This window comes from Aphis gossypii, chromosome X (assembly GCF_020184175.1).
Source record: "Aphis gossypii isolate Hap1 chromosome X, ASM2018417v2, whole genome shotgun sequence".
Lineage (NCBI taxonomy): Eukaryota > Metazoa > Arthropoda > Insecta > Hemiptera > Aphididae > Aphis > Aphis gossypii.
Genome location: NC_065533.1, coordinates 63198906 through 63217539, shown reverse-complemented (window position 1 = coordinate 63217539; position 18634 = coordinate 63198906). Strand labels below are relative to the sequence as shown.

The 18634-nt window shown below is 28.4% G+C and overlaps 1 protein-coding gene across 5 annotated transcripts in view; it reads right to left on the bottom strand.

Annotated features, from left to right (window-relative positions):
- Positions 1-18634, bottom strand: part of LOC114124749 (neural-cadherin) — a 137655-nt gene that overhangs the window by 20262 nt on the left and 98759 nt on the right. For 2 of the 5 annotated variants that reach the window (XM_027988103.2, XM_027988106.2), the window contains 9 exons: positions 15093-15283; positions 10140-10329; positions 9351-9533; positions 8093-8282; positions 6856-6999; positions 5970-6085; positions 3843-4007; positions 1035-1172; positions 765-951 (listed from right to left, as the gene is read on the bottom strand). In XM_027988103.2, coding sequence (XP_027843904.2) covers positions 765-951; positions 1035-1172; positions 3843-4007; positions 5970-6085; positions 6856-6999; positions 8093-8282; positions 9351-9533; positions 10140-10329; positions 15093-15283 — 1504 coding nt within the window. Of the gene's footprint in view, positions 1-764; positions 952-1034; positions 1173-2053; positions 2219-3842; positions 4008-5969; positions 6086-6855; positions 7000-8092; positions 8283-9350; positions 9534-10139; positions 10330-15092; positions 15284-16559; positions 16751-18634 lie in introns of all 5 variants that reach the window. The other 3 variants (XM_027988105.2, XM_027988104.2, XM_027988108.2) reach the window with 3 other exon arrangements.

Below are 18634 nucleotides of genomic sequence, written 5' to 3'. Positions count from 1 at the left end.
GAAGGTTTTTAAAAAAATAATAAACTTTTTTACGCATCCATTCATATTTTTCCAATATTATTTCAATTCTAATCAAAACCATATAATACCTAATAATTATATAATATTGTTGGTAATGGATTTAACTTCAATTTCACAAATTCTATCCTGAGTTAAAATTTTTTTCTTGAACTTGAATTTATTTATTTTAATCGAACTTTTCCAACTTTGAACTTTAAACAGATAACAATACGTTTATTAAAACTAATAAGGGCTTACGAGGAAAATTGTATTCGAGGGTATGGTTATTTATATTTTATAGAATATAAATTAAATTAATAATATTATTGATATCAAACTTAATTTTTCTAGAACTCTTTAAGATGATGTTCAAGTTCTAAGTAGAGCTCTAAGTACTTTATTCAAAACGAGTATTAATTACTAACAAATTTCGATCTTTTCGAATCAAATTTTCGAAATATCGAAATTCTGATAACAGTTCAATGATCTATGTTACATAATTATCTACTTACCTATTGACAAGTTCATGTAAGCATAAAATTATGCCGATGATAATATTATTATTATAGACATTATAGTTATTATACTATTTATTTTCCACTAACCTACCTGTCTAATATATTCAAACGAATCAAGTAAATTTGATTATTTAATATAACGAAAAATAAAGAAAATTATTCGTTAAATATGTGCATGTGCCTACATGCTTTTTAGCTATTTCAGTCTTACAATTTACCCGAAATCATAACAAATACAATACATACCAGCTGTTCCATTTTCGGTTACATTTCCCCAATACACTCCTTGCGGGAATACTGGTGCGTTATCGTTGATGTCTTTTAAGTTCACCTGGACATCAGCATATCCGACTAAGCCTTCGCCTCCTTCGTCCTGCGCAAACACGGTAAATCTCCACTGTGGTCTACCGTTTGGCTGATCTCTGTCTAAAGGCTGCAAACGCATTTCAAGTGTGACATTTTAATAAAATATATTTTAGTTAGCAGGTGAATATCGCTTCGATTCGTTATCATTACCTTTAGAACGAATATTTCTCCCGATGTACGATTGATGTCAAATTTACTGTTGGCTGGGTTGTCAGGATCAATGCCTTGTCCCGTAAGGAAATAAACGATGTTTTGCGGGCGATCTTTGTCACCGTCAGTGGCCGTTACCTATATTATAATTACAGATATTATAAAGGTTATCGTTAACATTTTCGGACGACGAGTTGACAAATATTTAACAAAGTCGTGTAAGATATAAAAAGGGTTGCAAAAATGATCTACGACTATATTATTATTATAAACAAGTGCTGGATAAAACTGAATGCGACAAGACTATATAGGTATCCTTACCTGTGGGGATCCGATTGGTTATAGCGAGATCTATATGCGAACGGGCAATAAACAAATCAATAAATGTACCCCTTCAATGTATAAACCAGCAGTCTTGTAAAGTACTTGAGTAAAAGTATTCAAACACTTTCTATATGAGTACTCAAATATGAATCATAAATACTCTTTTAAATGATCTGTACCTATTTAAAGTCGAATGCTAATAGTATTCATATTTAATTTTTAATTTAATCATGCGAAATCAGAAAAATATTTAAAAATACTATATAACAGCTGTATATATTGTATCTATAAAAGATTTATGTTTTGTGTGTGACTATACACAACTGAAAATTCAGAAAATAAAACAAAAATAGTTTTCAAAAGAAAACAGATGAGTAATGTAAAGTTGCGCCAAATAATACAGCTTAAATGTTGTACAAAATTAATACAAAACATGAAGATGCCAAGAAAAAGTTTGGTTCAGTTGATTTATTAGATAGAAAAAAAAATGCGTGTTAACAATTTTAAAGTACTTGAAATTATCTGTATTTTTACTCAATACCTTTTTCATTGAGGATTCGTTTATGCATTTTCTCAACTGACAACAACTATGATTAAATATTTATAAACTTATAAAAAGTAGTTTTTACAAGACTGTAGTCTGGTGTTATTATTGATGGGTGTCTGTCTGTCCGTTCGATCTATCTGATACGTACTTGTAACAAATGGTGTGGATACGCTCCGACCAGTTCTTCTTCCATTTCGGTGGCATACAGCGGTGAGTTGAATACTGGCGGCATGTCGTTTTTGTCATTTATGTGAATCACCACCGTCGTTTTGCTATCTTGGAAGTTGTCGGAAGCGGCCAATATCAATTCGTACTACATTACAACCATGCAAACATGTAGATACACTTATCTGTGTTCTTATTTAATTACACTACATGGGGCGCATGAAAAAAGTGAAACGACGAAAAGGATTTTTGACCTCATTAGTTGGGGGAGGGGGGGGGTCGGTTGTAGGTGAATTATACTGTACTTATTATAAATAGCAATATTGCGATGTTATTATACTATTACTGCTGTTGTTTTTAAACAAAAATTAATTTCGAATAAATAAACACTACAACACGTGCTCATATTTTATAAATTAATATTATCGATTTTTACTTATAAACCGATTATCATACACAATTATTAACATGCCGCGCCAAAATAATAAAATAATGCTAAATATAATGATTTATCCTAAGCATGCTTTACCCACTTATTTTTTTTAATAATGAATTATTCAAAATTTGATTTTTAGACTTAAATATAGTTATTCAAAGAACACATTTTCTAATTTCTGAGATTGCTTGTACACTAGGTATAATAGAGTTTTCTATGGAGATACAAAGTTTTGTTTTTTAAAATACGAGCTTCCACTTTTATAATAAAAATTACTTAGTTGATAATTTTTTAGAAAACTTTAACAAATCAAATACAATTTTAAATATACAGTTTTTGAGTTATTTAAAATTTTATACAAGGATAATATAAATCCATGATTATTGATGATAAAAGGTTTGGAAAGTATAGACTATGGGGGTTTGAATATTTCACAAGTAATTTAAATTAGCTTATTAACATTTGTGATAATATTTGTAAAATTGTTCCAAAATAAATAATATTATAACAAATGTACTATATATTAAATATCAAATGAAAGTTATAGGGTGTATGGTATATAATCGCATGGTACAGCTATAATAATATTATAAAAGTATTCATCAATATTAACCGAATACAATAATTGATATCAAACTTTTAATATTGTATTTATTTATAGTAAATCATTACCAGGTCAGCTATAGGTTTATAAAATCTAGTAGACATTTAAGCACTATTATCTATAATAAAAAAGTTTTAATAACTGAATAACTTACAAGTTCAAATTTTGATTATAATTCGTTAACAATTTCAAAAATATTATCTATTAAACTGTATACAGTAAAAATGAGTGGTTTTATTTGAAAAATAGACATTTTTATTACCACATAGGATGCTCTTTCAATAATAAAAAAAACTCTATTATGAAAATAGTGAAAATATACTCTTTAAATATACAAGTATTTAAATATTTAAAAAATCACAATTTTAATAAATTCAAGCACTAATGGAAAAAATGGGAGTAAGCATGCATGGTGAACCATCTCGTAGAAAACAATATATTATACGATGTCATATTATTTTATTATCATTACATATAAGTGAAAACTATTAACGGTTGAATTCCGCTCGTGCAAAATTATGTATAGGTAGATACAACGATATATTTTATCATTGTTATTAAACGCATTTCGATGATGCAGCAGCCGTCGACTCGCAAGTGGCAACACTCTAGACCTAACTAAATGATAAGTATAATACCTATATAATGTTATATGCATGGTGAAATACGTCATGCTGCATGCAACGGGAAATTAGCTTAAAAACTATGTGTGCGTAGGCAAACGCGCCGGACCTGTAAGACGCGTTTAGGCAAGTTCCGGTCGTCCTCTTCCGTGATCTGTGTCCTGTACGTGGGCCGTTCAAACACCGGTGGATTATCGTTAACGTCTTTCACGTGGATCACGACTATCGTGTGGTTTTCTTTCAAGTTGTCCGAAGCGGATAGATGTAATTCGTACTGTACACATGGTGTTTATTTCGGAAGTTAAATATTTGATCATAACATATTATATTATCAATATTAATATTTTTCGATTATATAGCGATTGCGCAAATGTTAAATTAAAAAAATTAAACAAAGAAAAATAAAAAAATAAAAAGACAATAAATGGTGTTGATGAAAACTTAAATAAATCATAATTTCGTAGAAAAAAATAAAATAAATCGAAAATAAACATAGGTATGTAATATAAAACAACGTCAATATTATATTATTATCGTGATGTATTACAAACGGGTTAGACGGGATAAAAACCTGTGCCTACGTCTGGAAGTTTGTCTGGCGCTGAATTAACATTACTGATGTGAGCGGAAGTAGAGAGGGTTATTACTAGTAATATCACGATAAACAATAATAATACAATATGGCGTTACTGCAGCTACATCGTAGAGAGCCAAAACTGTTGGGCGACGACTGCACTTTTTAAAAATAAATAGATATCTAATAATAATAATAAAAATAGTAATGTAAAAGGTTCACTTATGAGTTTAGTTTATTCACATCGGAAGACTTGTTAAACGTTTTGAATTATTATTTATTAACCGCGAATAAAGTATGTGTCACGGCGGCGAAAATGGCATTTACGAAAACATTTTTTTTTTCAAACAATTTATAATATTTTCTCAAAGAGATACAGTAACTCTTAATCTGGGTATGTCATACGGATAGATTGTACATTATTACAATATGCCTCAGACCCACACTTGAAAATCACGTGGTGAATTATTCACTCGTGAGCAATTTTGTAAAAACAGAATGTGTACTATGATGTTTATGTGTCGATCGTATTTAATACTGCTTAAAAATTATAATGTGTATGTGTGTAGTTTTTGCGTTTATGTTGATAGTTAACTATTATTTTGATGATTTTTTTTTTATTATTATTAAATAAATTAGCAGTAATTATCATTATCATGTTAAATAAAGAATAAATTATAAATTAAAAAAATCAAATAAAAATCAAATCGAATTAATCGGGACTCTAGTGATGTGAACAGGGAATGTTTTTGGGTAAACGGGAATATTCTCAAAAATATTGTATAATTTAGAGGCAGGTGCACAACATTTATAGTCCTATTAAAGGCCCTGGCCCGGATAACATTATCGTAGGCCGGAGGCCCTAGGCCCCAATCCACTGCAAGGCCATTATCAAATATTTAAATTATTGAAAAACCTCTCATTGGGAGAAAAAGTGTGGAATCTTTGTGTTAAGCTTTTTTTTAAAAAAAAGAGGCATTTATAGCATAAAAATCAAACCTAAACTTTTATAACTTTTTATGTGATAACACTTTTAGCAAATCCTAAAAACAATTCATTTTACTCAAAAATATATATAATTAAATTATTAAAAACTATAAAACAAAACCACCCTTTATTATACCATTTTACGTTTTACAATAAAATCATAGCCACAATTTTTCGTAGGCTCTAGACACAGCGCCTACAGTGTCTATGCGTTAATACGGCTCTGATTACAGCTGACTTTATAATTTTTGTTGTTGTTGAGTAAATAAGTGAAAATAGTGGTGAATTATTTATCTATTTTAGATAAATTAATAATTACTAATAATAAGGTTGATTGTTGTTACTGAATTCTACTTATTACTTGTTAAATTCTTGAGAATATTCTTCCCAAAAGACATTTTCCGCAGTTTTACGTTAATAATAATTCAGGGGTGTGCCTAGAAATTTTCGTTGGGGAGTTCAATATTTTTACTAACACGTACTTATATTAAGAGTATAAGTTTTTATATAATATATATTGTATAATTTTTATTTCTCGGGAGGTTTAAGACCCCCCTCCCCCTAGGCACGCCCCTGCTATAATTTCAGTCGGGACGAAAATATAAAATAATAAATGTTTATTAGATTAGTAGACAATAAATTTGATGACGCGTAATAATGCGTTTTTTAACTTACCCTTTTCCTCGTCTCGTAGTCCAATGGACCGGCAACATAAATGGCACCTGTCATGTTTTTTACTGCAAACGCCCCACCAAGATTTCCTCCTGTTATCTCGTAACGTATTCTGGACGCTGCAAACGATACGGAAAACAAAAATATTTTACACCCAAACGTTTCTAAATGACACGTGATCTCCGGTCACGTAGGTGTTAATTAAGGTTCTTATAATATTATTATAGTGATGGGTATTTCTTAGGATTATGCGTTTTTATAAAATATTCACATTAATTTTCTTTCAAAAATGTAACATCGTTGTTTTACAGTGATCGTTTTTCCGAAAAAATCTCATATGAAATCTAGGAACCTATGGGCGCTATGGTTCACATACATATTATTGTTTATTTTTGTGATATTCTTCTATAGTTAATACAAATATATATAGTAATATGTAAATATGACATGATTTTTGAGTTTCTATTTAATACAAAAGGAAAAAGTCAAATATTTAAAATATAACAAATATTATTAATTATAATCAAATATCAAATAAAAGTTTTCTAAAAATTTACAACTCTGACGGTAAATCTGTGAAAGTGTAATAATAGGTAATTATAACACAACCGACTAAATCAATAACTTATAAACGAGAATTAAATTTTCGTGCGCCGGATAGGCACGAACCACAAAAAGAGGTTAAAATGATTGTAAATATTTTAGGAAGATGTTAATAATATTTTTAAAATTAAGTAAAAATGTTTTATTAGATTGATATAAAAATTAATGTTAATAGAAGATGTGTTTTATAAGATTATTTTCAGAGTCACTTATTGTTTTCTTCATTAAATTTAGGTTAAATATACCTATAATAATTATTATCAATATATAGTTGTATAATACTAACATTCATCGTGGTCTTTCGCCGTCACGGTGAGTACTGTATGCTGTATGTCTTCATTTTCATCAACCTCAGCCTCATATAGGGCTTTGTCAAAGTACGGTGGATTGTCGTTCTTATCAGCAATACCGATTCGTATGAACTTGGATACTGAAAATACATTATGAGTATATTAATATAAAGTTTATACTGGATAATAATATCTAAAGTCATATATTGTCAAAGATGCTACACTTAAGTAAAACGAAATTCTTTTAAAGTTAAAAACTGATTTTCGAAAAAATATTATTTAAGTTTTTTGAAATATATTTTCTTTTTTTCTTTAAATCGTTTGAAGTCATTACACAATAACATTAAATAAAAAAAAAAAAAAACATATTTATACTATATTTTTAAGGTTTTTACTTTTTGTATTACAATACATATTTTTAATTTTATATTCTAAAGAAGAAAATGTTTTTGATTAAATGTACATTTGAAAATCGAATTCCAAACATGTACAATTGTTCAATTAATTAGTTGTAGGTATAGGTAATTATTTAATTTTAAATTAAATGATTCATATCACTAAATTATCTTCCAACGATATCTTTAGTTTTCATATATTTAACAGTGAGATTTTGAGTGTTTAAGACAAATGGAAAAAGCTGGTTTATTTTATAAATTTCATTTAATTTAAATTTAATTATTAAAAATTAACAAGTATAAAAGTTTTGTTGAATTAAATTTTTATTTAGTAGATACAATGTTTATTGTTTATTGATTTATTTAATATAAGCGTAATATCAATACAGAAAAAAGAAAATTGTAACAGTACCCATTAATTCCATTGAAAAGTATCAATTTCGCTTTTACGTATTAATAAAGATTTATAATTGATACCTAATATATATATTTAAATTAAAATTTAGAAGAAAAATTGAATATTTCAATGAAATATGCCATTTTTAATATTTTTAATGCTTAAACTATAATTTTTTCTGTAGCGTTATTTCTGTGAATTCTCATTACATTATGTGATCTCGTATATTACCCATATATGAATATATTGTGTAAAAAAAAATACATTTATCAAAAACTATTAAAAATGTAGAGAAAATAAGTGTGTTTCATTAAACGATTCACCCCGCCCTTTGGCGTCGTACAGAAGCGAGTGTTGATTTAAATGTGATTGTTAGTGAAAGAATTGATCGTAAGTAGTGGGAATGAGGGGAATGATTTAAAAGTATAGTGTAAAATATACCTGAGTTCGGAGCTTCACCGTTATTAGGCCTGGCGGATGGCGCTCCGTCTCGGGCCTCGACTTCTAGGGCATAAGCGCCTTGCTTTTCTCTGTCAAAAACTATTTTCGTGAACACCTCGCCGGTTTCCGAGTTAATTTCAAAATAATCTTTTCCTTCGTTCCTCGGCGAATCGACCACAAAGTAATATACCTGTAGCCAATAAAATATTATTATTATATCATAGTTCAATCGTCCTTCGTGGAATAAATTATTCATATAATAATATTTAATTTACAACATGATTATTTTACCGTAGACATGAAAATATCTTAAATACCAGAGATTTTCATATTGCTTTCTTCAGGCGTATAAAGAAACAATAGTTATTTATTTAACACTCTGTCTGGTATAATGTCCCATAAATCGTATAATAATATGTTTAATTCATTGCTGTGCACAGTTATTTAAAGCAGTTGCAAATAATATACAAATAATTAGAGTAACTCAAATATTCGTCCATCGTCACCATCCTATATTTTAAGTAAGGGTGTTTTTACTGCTTTTGACAGTGTTGTAAATAATCCTTAGAAAACTTATTAGTATTTGAAATATTATTTAAATATAATATTTTAAGTATTTGATATAATTTTCAAACATAAAACGAAATTAAATTAAATTTCAAATTATATATAGCATTATAATACTATGAATATATAAATAACATTTTTTAATAAGTCGTTTTTAAGAAATCGAAATGAGTTTCTATCATTCATTTCTACAATATAACTAATAATTCTACCAAATTAAATTCTGTCGTTCGTTAGAAATTTTAAATCACGATTCAAAATGTCTGACTTCTTCAATAAATTGAAATACTATATAATACAATTATTTAAAATAATTGTATTTCTATGCTTTACAACACTGTAAAATGGTAAAATTGGATGTATTTTTTACTATTTATTTCAGAACAACTTTTTAATGACCATGTTGAACCTTTAAAACTCTCAACAAGCAACAAATTTCATAGCTAAATAGGTAACAGGGGGAAAAAGGAAGTGCCGACAAAAATAGTAAGTTAGTGAATCATATTGAATTTAAATGTTGCAAATCGCTGTATCACCATAAAAAATATTTTTAAACAAGTTTTTTGTCCCTGCTGATCTCCTGATCTCTAAAAATTGTCATTCCCAGAAAGTAACTTTTTTCACGACAAAAAATTTGTCATTATCAGTGAACTGTGAATGTAAATAGTTTAGGACTCTAAGACAGACTTACCCGGTTGTTTGGAAACGTGCCGTCTTTGTCGATCGCATTGACTTGAGTGACTTTGGTACCGATCGGCTCACCTTCCAGTACGGTCTCTTGTTCTCGTTCGGTGAACAACGGTATTTCGTCGTTCACGTCTTCCAACATAATGTACACTGTCGCTTCAGATGCAAGTTGTTGAGCTCCGTTGTTCTGCAAAAGGAGATGGATGTAATTAAATAAAGATTATAAAATATAAATTATGATATATTTATATTGACGTGTTAACGCGAAACAATTGGCACACAATTTAACAGTAAAGTTGCTACAACAATACAGCTACCTACATGTTTAAAGAAACATAATTCTTGAGAGAAAATTAATTTTAATATATTTTAAAGTGTAGAGCGTCATTATTATTATACGATATTTATCTAGAACTATTTGACAAATGTACATAATTTAGATTGATAAAATTGTGGTAGTGATTTCTGAGGCCGTGTCCACCTAAGTCGTAAGCAGAACTACCATATGTAAAATATGCATATTAAGAAAACAAAAATGACAAAAATATGTAGTAGTATACCGGTACCTATAGGTACATAGATTTAAACAGTCTAAATTTGAAAAAAAAAAACAAAGAGTCCTTCTACTCATATTTGTCCCAAGTGGGTATATATTTAATTAATAAATAATATTTAATTATATTATCTATAATAACGATTACTTAAGATTCATCTTTTCTCGTATTTATTAATTTATTATTAATACACTCACAAAGTCACAAATTATGTATAACACTACAGTCTAAGTACTAACCTCTACACGAATGGTCAGATTATATTCCTTGATCGTTTCATAGTCCAGTGGATGGTTGACTTTGATGTCAGCCCAAGTGAAACCATTGTCCTGTCTCTGTTGCAAATAAAATGTGTGGAACTTGTTCGTCTGCGCTGTGGATCCTGGCATTAGCCTATAGAACACGGTCGGATTTCCCTCGATGCCCGAGCTGAAAATACCGAGATTCCAATCAGTCAGTGATCGAACATATTCAAACGATGAGACGCGATCGGTTCATTGTAATTCGAAATGACGACCCTATATTTGTATACGCGGCGTGACGACGGTGACGATGACGATCGTCATTAGTTAGTGGGTATATAAACAAAGTCGATCGCGAAAATCGTGATAATATTAATATAATATGATACGGCATCGGAAATCGTTTTGCAATGGTTCCATAATATAATATGATGCATGTATAGGACGAATATAGACAGTATAGTATTATAGTATATTATGGTAATATTAATACATGTACGAATTTTTGAACATACAACGTGATCAAAATAATTTGTGAAAAATTGGCGATCGGTAACACGTAACATAATATAATTAGGTATATTACACTAACGTAGAACGCGGTTAAAACATTTCCATCGCACTAAAAAAAAATGGTTGAAAATATAGTGTCATAATAATGATTGGCATAATATAACTAGGTATAAAAATGATGGCGTTTTATGTGTCGCGTATACATACATGTGTATGTAATGTAACATGATCATATCGAATGGATCATGACTAAATTCTTTGGTCCTTTAAAAAATAAAAAGTGTTACGTGTATTTCCCTTATCTATGTTCGAATATTGATAACAATAAAAATCGTCACATAATGAACCACATAATGTAATAATAATTAATGGATTCGTATTGGAACGATAAGTCATGTTAAATGATATTCTGTAAAAAAATAAATACACATAAATAATATATAGATATTAGATATATATATTATGCCACATGCACTCGTAGAAAAAATGTTTTTTGAGCGTAAAAAAACAAAATTGGATGAAAAATTAAAATGGCTTACGAAAAAAACGGATGGGACATTAGCAAAATACAAAAGACAAAAATAAAAAAAAACCGATCTTTTCTGCGTATAAATTATGCAATAAAGCAATGAACTTAGTACTTATACTTAAAAATGACAAAACAAAACACAATATTATTTATGTATGTTATATACATAGGTAACAATATAGCGATATGAAAAAAAAATTAAAACCAACCAGACATGCCAAAAAACAATGTGACTGGTCAAAATCGATTAGGTACACAAAATACAAAAATACAAAAATACAAAATAAATAAAAATGAAAATGAAAAATACACCTACACAGTATAATCTAAAAAAATACGAAGAAAAAAATATCAAAGAACATTCATTGTTTCCGCGATAATATTTTCTCGAAAAATCTTAACAATATCATTCTATATATAATTGTATAATTATTTAAATTTATTCCATTATGTTAAATCGTCATCGTCGGATGTCGCATTTCAAATTCGTTAAAACGGGCGTCTTTCGACAGCGTTTTAGGTTATCATTAAAATTTAAAATGTGTGTTTCGTTAATATAATAATTAAATTGTGTGATATTTCCAACACCAACTCCCGTAATTCCAACTAAATGTGCGTAAGTATGATATTGTAATATACATATTGCCATAGTATTGTTTGCTGGTCAGACAAACCACGGGTGATCGTATTATTTTTTTTGTACTAGGTTTATAAAAACAAAGGAATTCATCAAGTATGCTTGCCATCTTTCTTATCTTTACTAATGCATTAATTATTTAAATTTTGATTAATAGAAATTTTCAATTACACTACACTTGAAGATCATATTTTTAAATATTTAGATTTTCTGTGCCATCTCAGCAGTAATTTTCGAAATACAAAATTCAACAGTCTCTAAAAATGATTTTATACAAAAATATAAAATAGATATAATATTGAATATAATATTTATCATACTCGGATAATTTTTTACAAATTTTAAAATGTAAATAAATCAGTATTAATTATTGTAATAAATTATTAAATCATTAATGCTTCATATATTACTTCAGCTCATTAACGTGGACTATTATCCTTGATACATAATGTCCAATAACTAGAAAAGTATTAGTTACATTTTCAATAAAGATACAGCAAAATTTCTAAAAAAAATTATCTGACTAATATATATTAAAAAGGGTAATTTTTATTTGAAAACCAAAAGCTTTAATAGTTTAAGAACTTGAACTTTGAATAATTTAAAAAAATTTTTTAGTAAGTAATTGAAAATATGGTATTTTAGTAAGTATACATACAAATTCTAAAAATTAAAATTTGAGTAAATGCATTATTAAAATAAATAAAGTGGTGAGCTAGCTTGGTGATTACAATGTAAAATATGTAATAATTAACCTAACTTGGAGTTTGAGATTTGGACGTTAAAAAGGAAAAACTGTGTAGTACGCATTTACACCATAGGTTAAACTTAGTAATTATTATTATAGTTAAATAGATACTAGATTGCTGTAAATGTAGTGTGTGAGTATATGTGCGAAGATTAATACGACTATTTATCGTATTTTTAAATGAATATACGAAAAACTAAGCGTACCTAATCGAAGAATTGAAAACTTTAACGACCCAAGAAAAAACTATAATAACTCTTCAGAAATAATAAAATATATATGAATCTAATCGATCATTCGTGTTTGATTTCGAACTTTAGAAACCGTTATCAACGAATTAACTTGCGGATAAATCAATGAATGAAAAATAAAATAAAATAATATAATATTTTTAACAAAAAACGAGATACTTATAGCAAAAAATAAAACTAAAATTTAAAAAAAAAATGTAATTCCGTTTTGACAAGATCCGCACATACACAACGTGCATTGTTTAGTGCGGACGTGCAAATGTCTTGACCTGCATGCATTGTTTTGACGTTTAGAGATGCACCCGGAAATCGATACGATCGGTCGGATTGCAGAAATCTCGAAATGACAAAACAATAATATTTAACTACCTATAGTCAAACGCAGGCAGAGGTATATAATATAAGTATTTACATAATATGAGTCGCAAGATGTACAGATTGCGCTCCATAAAACTGATAAGAACAAAATAAAAAAATGATACCTCTAACTATAACGATTATAGTTACTGTTTATAAATTCGTCAAGAATCAAAAACTTCACGCTCGGTATTCACTCGTAGATAATATTTAATATACAGAGCGTTCTACAAAGAATGTTTACATTTTAAAATCAAAATAGATACAGTATAGAATATAGAAGTCAAAATCAACTTTATTTTGCAGTTTTCATTTTGTTTTAATTTAACCCATGGCTTCTGCTCTCTTTACCAAAATATATCTTTAATCGTTACCTATAGTATGAAGTTAAAAATTTCAATTCGGATATTAAAAAATATATTTGCTAGTTAATCATAAAATATTGGGAGTGAGTTTTGAGTAGATCGTACAATATACAGATAAATAAATAGATTCTCAATTGTGGTGAAAGTAAAAAATTACAAATCTAAAAATACACGTTGCAAAATATTGGTATGGTTTTGGAGTCAATCGGTAAAACATGAGTTTCAATTATGTGGACATCGGCTATTACTGCTGTCTCACCGGCTAGAGTTAGTTTAACTGGAGTTCGAATAATCACAATATCGTTTGTGTCTTATGGTATGAAGTTTAGGCATAGATCGGGAATGCTAACTAAGCCACTTCAACCCCCTCAAAAAAAAAAATCTAATCTAAGATTTTAAGAGAGGTAAATGGAACATTTATAAGAATCCTATAATATATAATTTGCTAAAATCTGTTTTATAATAACTCTTACCAATAAAAATATATAATAATTCAAAATCAGTTCATTATTTGTGGAACGCCCGGTATATGATGTTTATATCCATGCATTATGCACATGGTTCGTAAAATGGAAAATAAATAATAATAAAAATTATTATTACAACCAAACTCGGTTACAATCTTTATATCATCAAAACAATATTATGTACTTCGATATGATACAAATTCGACAAGCGTCCGTTTTCTGTACACCTCGTACCTATATATTATATAAATAATACATTATATCTCTATAAACGGGTTAAAAGTAATAATATTATTGAAAAAAAAAAAAATCGTAAAACCAATATGATTTATATTGTTAAATAAATAATACATTACATTGTAATATACGTGAAAATAACGTATTATTTTCGTGATTTCTATAGATTCTGAGCGCAGCGAGGATAGTTTTCGATACGTCTACTATGGGCTTTTTTTTTTTGATACGAGCGAGAAGCGGATTTAATTTAATCATGTTTGTATCACGTTAGAGAATCGCAAAATAATTTAGATCGATGGCTTTCAAACTGTGGAATGCTGAAGGCCGTGTAATATAGAAAATAAATAAAATATAAATATTTTTACTAATGTTTGTAACGAATTTAATATTAATATTACTTATAAGTTATCGGTAATAAATATACAGTTAAGTACCTAGTTAAATGTACCTAAATTATTATTTTTTTAATATATATATTAAAAATTTGTATATTTAAATAGTTATTTTTTTTAGGTATGGTAGGAATGTCAATGAAAATATCTTTGAATTGTTTAGAAATATAATCTCTCATTGATAGTACTAAATTTCGTATGAAATCGTCGAGGGTTCTGTAGTGGTTTCGGATTTCGCTCAAAACGCTCAGAACCATTCGTTGTTTTGTTTACTTTAAATTAATCATAAAGAGATTTTTTTTTTTTTTTTTTAGTGCCGTGCATCAACAGTATAGTTTTGAATATATTATACTATTACAATCTGACGTACAATGTATAGTAGCATATTGTTATTAATTAATATAATATTAATAAATGATTTGAGTTTTTGTTTTGTGGAAATTGTTGGACCGACCTGGCTTTAATAGATACCACTTTTGCCCCGACTGGCTTGTTTTCTTTTATGTAGATGGGCCCGTACACTACGTGGTCCCAGACCGGTGGGTTGTTGGCTCGGTCCACCACGTCGATCTGGACCTCGACACTCCGAGACAAAGGAGGGTATCCCTTATCTTGGGCAGTGGCTTCCAGCTTGTACGTCTCACGCTATATATATACACACGCCGCAACGGTATAATCACACACGCACATGGGAAGGGGAATAACATAAAATACAATGATAATACATGTACACCTTGTGTACACAGACACACATAAATATATGTATATACGTATATATATCAGTTTTTGTTTTTGTTATATAAGACGTGTATATGTCATCATTTTCATCATTACATTGTAGACTAAACCGTAAGAAAAATATCACCGAATCTTCCGGTTCAGAGATCGAACTATATAATATTATCTTTACGCGATATGTGCGTACTGCACCTAGAGATGTTGAATTTAACGGTAAAAAATAGTCAGCTAATTTACTTGTGAAGTGTACATACAGTGTAGCGAACTAGTAATTTTTTTAAATAATTAGTTTTTTTTTTACCTACCTATTAATCTATTCCTTTTTGAAACCGTTTTCAAGCAGACATAAAATTATAATTTACATAATAAACACAACAACATTATAAGAACCCAGGTTTTAAATATATTTCAAAATAAATTTAAACCATATGAATAAGTAACGGTATTTATTATTGATTCAATATGTTTAAAACAGCATTTATCTATTAACAATGAGTATATAAAATACTAAAAACAATATGTCTGTATGTATAGTTTTATGACTATAATAGACTACTGAAATAGAATATTAAAATAGGTACCTAAATTATAGTTACCATGTTTTAAAAAAACATCTAAAATGATGAGGTGTTACTCGACTTGAACAACAATAAATAAATGTATTCACTGAAGAAAATTTCTATGAAATTTAGAACAATTCACTTATCTCGCATCACTAACTGCATGTGCACCTGTACTATAGAGAATTTTTTTTTCGAATAAAATACTGATAAAAATATAAAGTATATAGTTCGATCGAGAGTCAAAGGTGTTAGTCTTGAATACATTCATATAGTTATATATATAATATACATACATATATTTATGTATACTGATATTGTTTTAAATATGCCAGCTTTGCTATTGTCATTTATAGTCACACCATATTATGTAATAATTTTGTAATAACATAATTAGAACGGATGAAAATTAATACTTTTGGATCACCGACACGAGACCTATTCGTTACCTTTTATAAGTAATACGTACTTAACTATACATATATTATCGATATTATATATAGATATACGCCGCAAACATTAAAATGTTATCGTGACATCACGACGTTACACGAGTACCGTCAGACGCCTTAATAAAGCTCTCGCGGTAAACGGGGAAGGCGATTGAGGCCAGGAATACAAACCTGGCTTTGACTGAGATCACAATGGTACTGATTGTGACATTCTCTTTGATGTGTGTAGGACCGTACACGCTCCGTTCCCACAGAGGAGGTTTATTGTTCCGATCAACGACGTCTAATTCAATATCGACCTCAGCGTACGACGGTGGATCACCACTATCCGAAGCTCTCACGCGTAGACGATACTTTTCTTGCTACATACACAATACCAAGGCCCCCGAAGTTAAGTTATAACGTATGAAAACAAAAACAAAAATAAATAAATGAGTACATAAAAACATAAACAAAATATAAATAATGACATTGAAAAAAAACAAACAAATAAAATCTGCCACAAAGAAAAATCGAAGCAAAAACAATAGTACACATACATAATACACTGATATATAATATGTAGATAATATAATACAGATATAATATTATAATTATATATTATAATAATATGATGGGACATTGAGTCGATAGTTAGTCGGTTGGTCGGTTAGTCGGTTGGCCAGTCGATCAGTAGGCAGATGTAAAATGTATAATATTACAATCGAATGTGGTTAAGACTGTTTTCATTCAAATATTTGTATTTTATTAGTATTATTTTTGTTCAGGTGCTAGTTGTTTAGATTAGAAAAATTTGTGTAATACATTTTTCATAATAATATTTTTTGAAATTTATAAAAATATTAATAAAAATATTTTGAACTAGATTAAAACTTTTCAATGTATGTGTAGTTTTTTAAATAATGAGTATTTATAAATATTGTGGACTTAATTCAAATACCTATGTTAAATGTTTCTTTTTAAAATACTAATAAAATATTTTACACAATGAGTTGAACTTAATTTAAAATAAAAAACACTTTTGGTGAACAAATAGAGTATCACTTTTTCGTGGTGTTATTTGGGTAATGCTAAAAATTTCTAAATATTACCATAAATAATTTAAGTAATACATATTTAGTTAACTGTATCAAAACTGTGAAAACAAATTATTTTACAAAACTAAATTGTCAACTTTTAAATTGATCTAGACTAGTTAGGGCGAAAAGAGTATTTGGACAAAAACGGAAAGGTGTTTTTTTTGGGCAAAATGGACAACGCTCTCGTATGCTAATTGCTTATATAATATTCAAGAGAGAAAACAGCTCAACTATTATACGTAGCCTTAGCTTTCACCGGAAAATTTATCATGTGGTATAAAAAGATGTTTTGAATTTTGATTAGATCATCGCATTAATGGCGTCTTTTCCGAAAAAGAAAAATAGTTTTTTTTTTATTTTAGCATCGTGGTATGGTATATTTAGTTCGTAAAAAGTTTGTCAGTTTGCCATCCGTTGTCATACTATTATTATTATAATACAACTACTACGCACTTCTACCTACCCTTACTCACTTCTGTTTATTTCGCGTCTTATTTCTGTTCATCGTTGGTATCCCCGCTTGAGGCTGTAGATTTTGAGAAAACTGTCACTATTTATAAGGCATAACACCTAACCTAAGGCGGCTTAAAACAAATCAAACAAAGTGGTTTCATTCGAGAAAACCGAGAGGCGACATTATAGTTGTTAGATACAAAAATATTGAGAGAGATGAAAAATTTTTGGAAAACGACATTTTGTGCTTCGGTATTTTACCAGTTTTAATGTAATTGCAACATTTTAGATGAGTTGAAAAGAGTACATTATACTCAGTACAATAAATTGATAAAGTTTTTAGTTTAGAACAATTATTTTAATTGAAATGCGAAATGCTAGCGATTAATAGTAGACACGATGTAATAAAAACGCAATTATAGGTAATATATAATATATTTATATTTATATTTGAGTTTATTTACTTTGAACTTTGAAGTTATAACGATAAAATACAATTATTTATCGTATAATGACTTTATGTAGATCAATTTTATAATTTGTAAGTTATTTCATAACCATTTCACTTTCAGTGAATTATAAAATAATGATAATATAATTATTAGTATTTTAAATGATTAATTGTAAAGGTGTAACTCGGTGATCATCGTTGTTTAAATGTTAAATAGTATTAAGTTGTAATCTGTTTGAGTTTGTTGTCAAGTAGAAAGGTAC